Source organism: Pararge aegeria, unplaced genomic scaffold, assembly GCF_905163445.1.
Source record: "Pararge aegeria unplaced genomic scaffold, ilParAegt1.1, whole genome shotgun sequence".
Taxonomy (NCBI): Eukaryota; Metazoa; Arthropoda; class Insecta; order Lepidoptera; family Nymphalidae; genus Pararge; species Pararge aegeria.
Window position 1 is genome coordinate 143,685 of NW_024396998.1, and position 10,540 is coordinate 154,224.

Sequence of the window (10,540 nt, forward strand, 5' to 3'; positions counted from 1 at the left end):
TACCACACCCGTCTGTCTCATTCTGAAAACTATTCAAAATAATTGCTATTTTTCATTCTCATTCAAATATAAATAATAGTAAATAATATATAATTTTTGACTGAACTGAACCCAAGTGCCCGGCCTGTGGCCGGGCACCCCTCGTATTCATGTTCTAACCTAACCTAACCTAAATCTAGTTTTGACACCTTTAGACTTTAGATTCAAGATTTAATGTGAATATATGCATTAATAAAAACTCATTACTATTTTAATACTAGTTATGCTGCTGTTGATGCACTGATGAAAGCCAGATAGCTAGATCAGTGTTTAGTTAGTCGTAGTTGCCGGTGGGCTGAGGTCTAAAGGAATCCAAACTAGTTTTAAAAGGTTTGGATAGGTTAGGTTAGGTTAGAACATGAATAAGACGGGTGCCCGGCCGCAGGCCGGTCACTTAGGTTCAGTTCCGTTTAAAAAAAAAAAAAAACAAAAAACAAAACGTACCAATACAAAGTACTCTTATTCATATTAGAAGATATTGTAAAATAACAATTAATTTAATTTTTTTTTTTTTTTTTCACTTACACATTAGGCCCGTCGCGCCGCGCCACTACTATATGGGGCGAAGGTGCGAAGTCGACGGCGACGACAAAGTACCGAGTCTAAGGAGACTGATGGCGGCGCCGCACAGTGGCGTTATGTCTCTATAAAAGTGGTGGTCTTTTATTATGTTATTTATTAATGGTATTATTTTAATATCATATCAATATTGTACCCCGCACAGGGGGGAGGTACGGGTAGGTAGTGACGAAAAATAACGATACGGGACTCTTACGAGGTCTCGTAATCGGAATGAGTTTCTGCGACTACCATTGTTTGTCGCGGGTAACGGGGAATCAGGGTTCGATTCCGGTGAGGGAGCCTGAGAAACTGCTACCACATCCAAGGAAGGCAGCAGGCGCGCAAATTACCCACTCCCTGCACGGGGGGGGAGGTACGGGTAGGTAGTGACGAAAAATAACGATACGGGACTCTTACGAGGTCTCGTCATCGAATAATCAATACACGAACTGCCCACACACTTGTAAATATAGACGCGCAAGATCGTTACACGAACCGCTTACCATTATAGTAAACTACTATGCAAACACACATAACATATACGCAATAAGGGAACTTTAAATTGGAGATTTTACCCTACCACACCCGTCTGTCTCATTCTGAAAACTATTCAAAATAATTGCTATTTTTCATTCTCATTCAAATATAAATAATAGTAAATAATATATAATTTTTGACTGAACTGAACCCAAGTGCCCGGCCTGTGGCCGGGCACCCCTCGTATTCATGTTCTAACCTAACCTAACCTAAATCTAGTTTTGACACCTTTAGACTTTAGATTCAAGATTTAATGTGAATATATGCATTAATAAAAACTCATTACTATTTTAATACTAGTTATGCTGCTGTTGATGCACTGATGAAAGCCAGATAGCTAGATCAGTGTTTAGTTAGTCGTAGTTGCCGGTGGGCTGAGGTCTAAAGGAATCCAAACTAGTTTTAAAAGGTTTGGATAGGTTAGGTTAGGTTAGAACATGAATAAGACGGGTGCCCGGCCGCAGGCCGGTCACTTAGGTTCAGTTCCGTTTAAAAAAAAAAAAAACAAAAAACAAAACGTACCAATACAAAGTACTCTTATTCATATTAGAAGATATTGTAAAATAACAATTAATTTAATTTTTTTTTTTTTTTTTTCACTTACACATTAGGCCCGTCGCGCCGCGCCACTACTATATGGGGCGAAGGTGCGAAGTCGACGGCGACGACAAAGTACCGAGTCTAAGGAGACTGATGGCGGCGCCACACAGTGGCGTTATGTCTCTATAAAAGTGGTGGTCTTTTATTATGTTATTTATTAATGGTATTATTTTAATATCATATCAATATTGTACCCCGCACAGGGGGGAGGTACGGGTAGGTAGTGACGAAAAATAACGATACGGGACTCTTACGAGGTCTCGTAATCGGAATGAGTTTCTGCGACTACCATTGTTTGTCGCGGGTAACGGGGAATCAGGGTTCGATTCCGGTGAGGGAGCCTGAGAAACTGCTACCACATCCAAGGAAGGCAGCAGGCGCGCAAATTACCCACTCCCTGCACGGGGGGGGAGGTACGGGTAGGTAGTGACGAAAAATAACGATACGGGACTCTTACGAGGTCTCGTCATCGAATAATCAATACACGAACTGCCCACACACTTGTAAATATAGACGCGCAAGATCGTTACACGAACCGCTTACCATTATAGTAAACTACTATGCAAACACACATAACATATACGCAATAAGGGAACTTTAAATTGGAGATTTTACCCTACCACACCCGTCTGTCTCATTCTGAAAACTATTCAAAATAATTGCTATTTTTCATTCTCATTCAAATATAAATAATAGTAAATAATATATAATTTTTGACTGAACTGAACCCAAGTGCCCGGCCTGTGGCCGGGCACCCCTCGTATTCATGTTCTAACCTAACCTAACCTAAATCTAGTTTTGACACCTTTAGACTTTAGATTCAAGATTTAATGTGAATATATGCATTAATAAAAACTCATTACTATTTTAATACTAGTTATGCTGCTGTTGATGCACTGATGAAAGCCAGATAGCTAGATCAGTGTTTAGTTAGTCGTAGTTGCCGGTGGGCTGAGGTCTAAAGGAATCCAAACTAGTTTTAAAAGGTTTGGATAGGTTAGGTTAGGTTAGAACATGAATAAGACGGGTGCCCGGCCGCAGGCCGGTCACTTAGGTTCAGTTCCGTTTAAAAAAAAAAAAAACAAAAAACAAAACGTACCAATACAAAGTACTCTTATTCATATTAGAAGATATTGTAAAATAACAATTAATTTAATTTTTTTTTTTTTTTTTTCACTTACACATTAGGCCCGTCGCGCCGCGCCACTACTATATGGGGCGAAGGTGCGAAGTCGACGGCGACGACAAAGTACCGAGTCTAAGGAGACTGATGGCGGCGCCACACAGTGGCGTTATGTCTCTATAAAAGTGGTGGTCTTTTATTATGTTATTTATTAATGGTATTATTTTAATATCATATCAATATTGTACCCCGCACAGGGGGGAGGTACGGGTAGGTAGTGACGAAAAATAACGATACGGGACTCTTACGAGGTCTCGTAATCGGAATGAGTTTCTGCGACTACCATTGTTTGTCGCGGGTAACGGGGAATCAGGGTTCGATTCCGGTGAGGGAGCCTGAGAAACTGCTACCACATCCAAGGAAGGCAGCAGGCGCGCAAATTACCCACTCCCTGCACGGGGGGGGAGGTACGGGTAGGTAGTGACGAAAAATAACGATACGGGACTCTTACGAGGTCTCGTCATCGAATAATCAATACACGAACTGCCCACACACTTGTAAATATAGACGCGCAAGATCGTTACACGAACCGCTTACCATTATAGTAAACTACTATGCAAACACACATAACATATACGCAATAAGGGAACTTTAAATTGGAGATTTTACCCTACCACACCCGTCTGTCTCATTCTGAAAACTATTCAAAATAATTGCTATTTTTCATTCTCATTCAAATATAAATAATAGTAAATAATATATAATTTTTGACTGAACTGAACCCAAGTGCCCGGCCTGTGGCCGGGCACCCCTCGTATTCATGTTCTAACCTAACCTAACCTAAATCTAGTTTTGACACCTTTAGACTTTAGATTCAAGATTTAATGTGAATATATGCATTAATAAAAACTCATTACTATTTTAATACTAGTTATGCTGCTGTTGATGCACTGATGAAAGCCAGATAGCTAGATCAGTGTTTAGTTAGTCGTAGTTGCCGGTGGGCTGAGGTCTAAAGGAATCCAAACTAGTTTTAAAAGGTTTGGATAGGTTAGGTTAGGTTAGAACATGAATAAGACGGGTGCCCGGCCGCAGGCCGGTCACTTAGGTTCAGTTCCGTTTAAAAAAAAAAAAAACAAAAAACAAAACGTACCAATACAAAGTACTCTTATTCATATTAGAAGATATTGTAAAATAACAATTAATTTAATTTTTTTTTTTTTTTTTCACTTACACATTAGGCCCGTCGCGCCGCGCCACTACTATATGGGGCGAAGGTGCGAAGTCGACGGCGACGACAAAGTACCGAGTCTAAGGAGACTGATGGCGGCGCCACACAGTGGCGTTATGTCTCTATAAAAGTGGTGGTCTTTTATTATGTTATTTATTAATGGTATTATTTTAATATCATATCAATATTGTACCCCGCACAGGGGGGAGGTACGGGTAGGTAGTGACGAAAAATAACGATACGGGACTCTTACGAGGTCTCGCAATCGGAATGAGTACACTTTAAATATTTTAACGAGGTAAAATTTAAGGGCATTGAGGGTCTGGTGCCAGTGGTGGTTGATTAGATCCACACACTATACTTTTTATAATTATGTGGCGTTATGTCTCTATAAAAGTGGTGGTCTTTTATTATGTTATTTATTAATGGTATTTTTTTAATATCATATCAATATTGTACCCCGCACGGGGGGAGGTAGGGGGGTAGGTAGTGACGAAAAATAACGATACGGGACTCTTACGAGGTCTCGTAATCGGAATGAGTTTCTGCGACTACCATTGTTTGTCGCGGGTAACGGGGAATCAGGGTTCGATTCCGGTGAGGGAGCCTGAGAAACTGCTACCACATCCAAGGAAGGCAGCAGGCGCGCAAATTACCCACTCCCTGCACGGGGGGGGAGGTACGGGTAGGTAGTGACGAAAAATAACGATACGGGACTCTTACGAGGTCTCGTCATCGAATAATCAATACACGAACTGCCCACACACTTGTAAATATAGACGCGCAAGATCGTTACACGAACCGCTTACCATTATAGTAAACTACTATGCAAACACACATAACATATACGCAATAAGGAAACTTTAAATTGGAGATTTTACCCTACCACACCCGTCTGTCTCATTCTGAAAACTATTCAAAATAATTGCTATTTTTCATTCTCATTCAAATATAAATAATATATAATTTTTGACTGAACTGAACCCAAGTGCCCGGCCTGTGGCCGGGCACCCCTCGTATTCATGTTCTAACCTAACCTAACCTAAATCTAGTTTTGACACCTTTAGACTTTAGATTCAAGATTTAATGTGAATATATGCATTAATAAAAACTCATTACTATTTTAATACTAGTTATGCTGCTGTTGATGCACTGATGAAAGCCAGATAGCTAGATCAGTGTTTAGTTAGTCGTAGTTGCCGGTGGGCTGAGGTCTAAAGGAATCCAAACTAGTTTTAAAAGGTTAGGTTAGGTTAGGTTAGGTTAGGTTAGGTTAGGTTAGGTTAGGTTAGGTTAGGTTAGGTTAGGTTAGGTTAGGTTAGGTTAGGTTAGGTTAGGTTAGGTTAGGTTAGGTTAGGTTAGGTTAGGTTAGGTTAGGTTAGGTTAGGTTAGGTTAGGTTAGGTTAGGTTAGGTTAGGTTAGGTTAGGTTAGGTTAGGTTAGGTTAGGTTAGGTTAGGTTAGGTTAGGTTAGGTTAGGTTAGGTTAGGTTAGGTTAGGTTAGGTTAGGTTAGGTTAGGTTAGGTTAGGTTAGGTTAGGTTAGGTTAGGTTAGGTTAGGTTAGGTTAGGTTAGGTTAGGTTAGGTTAGGTTAGGTTAGGTTAGGTTAGGTTAGGTTAGGTTAGGTTAGGTTAGGTTAGGTTAGGTTAGGTTAGGTTAGGTTAGGTTAGGTTAGGTTAGGTTAGGTTAGGTTAGGTTAGGTTAGGTTAGGTTAGGTTAGGTTAGGTTAGGTTAGGTTAGGTTAGGTTAGGTTAGGTTAGGTTAGGTTAGGTTAGGTTAGGTTAGGTTAGGTTAGGTTAGGTTAGGTTAGGTTAGGTTAGGTTAGGTTAGGTTAGGTTAGGTTAGGTTAGGTTAGGTTAGGTTAGGTTAGGTTAGGTTAGGTTAGGTTAGGTTAGGTTAGGTTAGGTTAGGTTAGGTTAGGTTAGGTTAGGTTAGGTTAGGTTAGGTTAGGTTAGGTTAGGTTAGGTTAGGTTAGGTTAGGTTAGGTTAGGTTAGGTTAGGTTAGGTTAGGTTAGGTTAGGTTAGGTTAGGTTCCCGTGTGGGGTTGCTAGTCCCCCATCGGGCGCGTCCCCGGGTGGTGGATAGGGGAATGCCTCCCAGATATGGGGGGTACCGGGGAAACCCGGCGCGAACCAAAACTAGCACGAGGCGGGGTGGGGCGCTTCTGTGCGCTGCCAATGAGGGTGGGGCGCTTCTGTGCGCTGACACTGAGGGTGGGGCCTTATAGGCCGCGAGGAAGGACAACCTCAGTAAAAAATCACCGGTGTGGGTGGAAACGCCCTGCGCGGCGGGCTCTCCGGTCTTCATGGCCGGTGAGCGCTGGCTTCGGCCACCGTCGGGCAACCCGTAATCCGCACTGAGCGGAACCGGGGGTCCCGCGCACTGAGCGTGGGGCTGCGAGGAAGACAACCTCTATAAAAAATTACCCCAATCCCAAGGTTTGATGCCCGCCGATGGGATGCATGGTTGCTGGGAGTGCAGCCACTAGGGTGTCTGGGCAGGGTCCCCATTAGGCCTAAAAACAAAAAATGGATACACGACCGGAAAAAAAATCTACCCGGGAGGGTCCCCGCAAGGGGGAATCCCTTGGTGCGTCACTTGTGGCGCATCGGCCCCATGTATACGGGGGGGCCACCAGTCGTAAGGAAGAGGAGGATAGAGGGTGTGGAGGTGTGGAGGGTGTGGAGAATAATATTAGAGGGCTAGAAGGCCCACAAGGAGAGGAGGGAACGAGTTGTATAGCTCGCCCCGCTGGTATTAGGCTGAAAATTGTTCTGCCGAAACCAACGCAAGAGGGAATGGACGTTGAGTCCCTTGTGGATTCAGACTCGGAGGAAGCAGATAGAGAGTTGGAGGCTTTGGTTGGGCCTTGGAAAGGCATTGGAGCCGCCCAAAAGCGGCCCCGTGAGGTGGTGGATGAAGAAGAGGGGGAGCCCTCGGAGAAGGCTGTGGCAGTGGAGCCTGAGGTTGAAGCCAAATTGTGGTCGAAAACTGGGAGGGGGGCGGATGCAGAGAGGGGACGCCGTCTTCCTTCCACTCAGAGTAGGCCTCAGACAGCGGATGAGGAGCTTCGAGAACGTAGCCCCATCCTATCGCACATTGACTACGCCCTTTCAAGGGATGAATTGATTGACAGAGCCAGGAGCGCGGTTTCCTCGATAATGAGTGAAACCCAGAAATCAGGCAACCTCAAGGGCGGTGTCAGGGGGGAAATAAACCGGGCCACTAAGATCATCTACTCGGCCATGGATTCCCTCCAGGCAATGACGGCTGACGAGGAAGCTAGGAGGCTTCGGGCAGATAATAGGAGGATGCGACAGGAGATGGCTGTTTTACGTGCCGAGGTCAAGGCTCTCCGGACCTCTTTCTCCGCAAGGGAGAAATCCCCTGCTCCAATGCGTCAGCCTGACTTAGACGTGGATCCCCAGGCCTCCCCAGCTCTTGGGGAAATGCTTGAAACCCTTAAAAGGGATCTCTTTGTGTCTATTGGAGGGATGGTTAACGAGCGCCTCAAACAGCTGGAAAAGCGGCTGCCTCAGGAGCCCATATTGAGGACCCCACTTGCTGCAGACAAGAAGCGGGGAAAAGTAGACCACCGCCCTACCGACGAGCCTTCCGCGGGCCCATCGCCAGCTCGCCCAGCGACGACGCAGCCAACGGGAAGACCCAAAAGATCTAAGGCAACCAAGCCTGCACCTGCACCACAGGCAGAGGGTAGCGCCCCCTTGCGTAAGGAAGCGCCACATGAGACCGAGACCGCTAGGACAACGGCTCCGACTCCACCAGCCTGGTCTGAAGTAGTCGGGAGGAAGGCCAAGGCCAAGTCCAAGAAGGCCGCTGGGCGCAAAGCTACCGTCCCAGCCCACGCACCTGCTAAGTCTCCGCCGGCTACCCGGAAGGGTAAATTGACCTCGCCCAAGTCCTCGGCAGTCGTCATTACCCTGAGGCCAGAAGCCGTCGCAACACAAAGTTATGCGACGGTCATGAAGGCAGCCACTTCTGGCTTTGCCCTTTCGGAGGTCGGGGTAAATCACGTGCGGGTCCGCAAATCCGCCACCGGGGCTCGAATTATTGAGGTCCCAGGAGCCGGCAGTGCAAAGGCCGCGGATGAGCTGGCCGGGAAACTGCAAGGCCTCGTTGGCGAGTGGGTGACGGTGTCCCGGCCCATGAAAACTGCCGAACTTCGGCTGGTCGGGCTCGACGAGTCGGTCACTCCCGAAGAAGTCCAGCGAGTGGCGGCAGAGAAGGGAAACGTCCCACCGGAGCAGGTGAGGGTTGGCGCCATTCGAATGGGACCAAGTGGGACTGGTTCATCCCTTGTCCGATGCCCGGTGCCCGCAGCAAAGCTGCTCATTGCGGCAGGACGGTTAGTCGTTGGGTGGTCTGCGGCCCGTATTACCCTTGTGGAACCTATCCCGATGCGCTGCTTTAAGTGCATGGGGGTGGGTCACACAAGGGCTCTCTGCCCGTCACCTGCCGACCGAAGCACTTTGTGCTTCAGATGTGGTAAGGATGGGCACAAGGCGGCCTCGTGCTCAGCTGACCCGAAGTGTGCAGTCTGCACGCAGTTGGGTAGGAAAGCTGGGCATGTCATGGGGGGGCTGAAGTGCTCTCCACCCCCTACAAAGGGTAAAGAGGCCCCTTTGACCCGGGCCCCTGACACAGGCAATGGGCAACAGGAGACTGAACCGGAGGACATCGAAATGGACGCTTAATGCCAGAACGCCATAACGACTTCCTCCTGGCAAATCTTAACCACTCTGCCCGTGCGCAGGATCTCCTGATGCAGCACATGGCGGAGTGGCAGATTAAAGTGGTGACAGCCGCTGAGCCCTACTTTATCCCCCCCCAACCAAACTGGGCTGGGGATACTGAGGGCTCGGTGGCCATCGTGGTGCCGGGACACGGGGTTCCACTGGTTCCAATACGCAACGGACCAGGGTTCGTTGCTGTCGGATGGGGGGAGTTGATACTTATTGGAGTATACTTCTCCCCAAACAGACCTCTGTCCGACTTTGAGTCATACCTCAGAATGTTGGAGCCAGTGGTGAGAGGTGCGGCCCCAGCCCAGGTTATCTTGATGGGAGATCTCAACGCAAAGTCCGCCGCGTGGGGATCGCCCATCACAGACCTGAGGGGGGTTGAGCTACAGAACTGGGCTGCCATGGTTGGCCTGGTCCTACTCAACCGAGGACGCGTCAACACCTGTGTGCGACAGCAGGGGGGGTCAATAGTGGACATTACATTCGCTACCCCTGCCATCGCCTCACGTACCCGGGACTGGCGTGTCCTTGAGGAAGTAGAGACTCTGTCTGACCACCGATATATTCGGTGGAGAGTCTCCGCGTCACTCCCGGCCTCCCAAAGGCAGACTGGGGGAGGTCGAGGACTGTTTCCCAGATGGACCTTAGCCCTCCTCGACCGCGAAATGGCGGAGGAGGGGGCCATAATCGAGGCCTGGAACACTGCTCCCCCGGGATCGACGGGCATTGAAGACAGGGCGATGCACTTTCGCATCGCCCTATCTAGGATATGTGACGCGGCAATGCCCAGGACTAGGCGCCTTCCCGCCCGGAGGGCAGTATACTGGTGGTCACCAGAAATTGCGGCTCTCCGGGCCGCCAGCAATCGGGCGCGCCGGGCCTACACCCGCTGCCGCCGCAGGAGGCCGCTGTCTGGGCCAGAAGAAACTCGCCTCTATAGGAAGCTTCAGAGGGCAAAACTGGCCTTCCAAGTAGCCATTGCCAATGCCAAAGATGCCGCCAACGAGGAGTTCTTGGCAACCTTGGATAGGGATCCATGGGGCCGGCCATACCGCATCGTAAGAGGTAAGATGCGGAGTGCCCCCCCCATGGATTTCATGGAGCCGGGCCTTCTTAACCGGGTGGTGTCTGGGCTCTTTCCCCAGCCACCGGTTTTCTCACCCCCGATTATGGCACCTCCGTCCGGGGACCAAGAAGAGCCAGTGGAAGCCCCTCCAGTCACAGACGAAGAGATAAGGGAGGTTTGGGACCACTTGAGGCGGCAGAAAAAGGCACCTGGACCGGACGGAGTTCCCGGAAGGGTTTTGGCGCTGGCCTGTAAGCATCTTGGGGTTCATCTCAGGCAGCTATTCGACGACTGCCTGGAAGCTGGGCGATTTCCGCGCGTGTGGAAAGAAGGACGATTGGTGTTGCTGCGGAAGGAGGGTCGATCTCCCGACTCGCCTTCAGCATACAGACCAATCGTCCTGATTGATGAAGTGAGCAAGATGTTGGAGAGAGTTCTGGCCTCCCGCATAAACCAACATCTTGCTCAGCGAGGGCCTGATATCTCGGAGCACCAGTACGGGTTTAGGGTCGGCTTGTCGACCATAGACGCTATTGGTGCTCTGAGAAGTTTCTGCGCTGATGCGCAAAACAGGAGAGAGGGCGTATTGGCGGTGTCTCTGGATATCGCCAATGCCTTTGGCA

The 10,540-nt window shown here is 48.2% G+C and overlaps 1 protein-coding gene across 1 annotated transcript; it reads left to right on the forward strand.

Moving 5' to 3' along the window:
• The first annotated feature begins 6,886 nt into the window (after positions 1-6,886).
• On the forward strand, positions 6,887-8,803 carry LOC120636909 (transcriptional regulatory protein AlgP-like). Its single transcript, XM_039908472.1, has 2 exons — positions 6,887-8,454; positions 8,590-8,803. The coding sequence occupies exons 1-2, from the start codon at positions 6,887-6,889 to the stop codon at positions 8,801-8,803; spliced, it is 1,782 nt and encodes a 593-aa protein (XP_039764406.1).
• Positions 8,804-10,540: the final 1,737 nt, after the last annotated feature.

What these genes read in the sequence shown, in the direction of transcription:
- LOC120636909 (XM_039908472.1), top strand. Translation starts at nt 6,887, where the DNA reads ATGGACGTTGAGTCCCTTGTGGATTCAGACTCGGAGGAAGCAGATAGA. An exon ending in CTGCTCATTGCGGCAGGACG is followed by an intron (nt 8,455 to 8,589) that starts GTTAGTCGTTGG and finishes TTTGTGCTTCAG; the next exon opens with ATGTGGTAAGGATGGGCACA.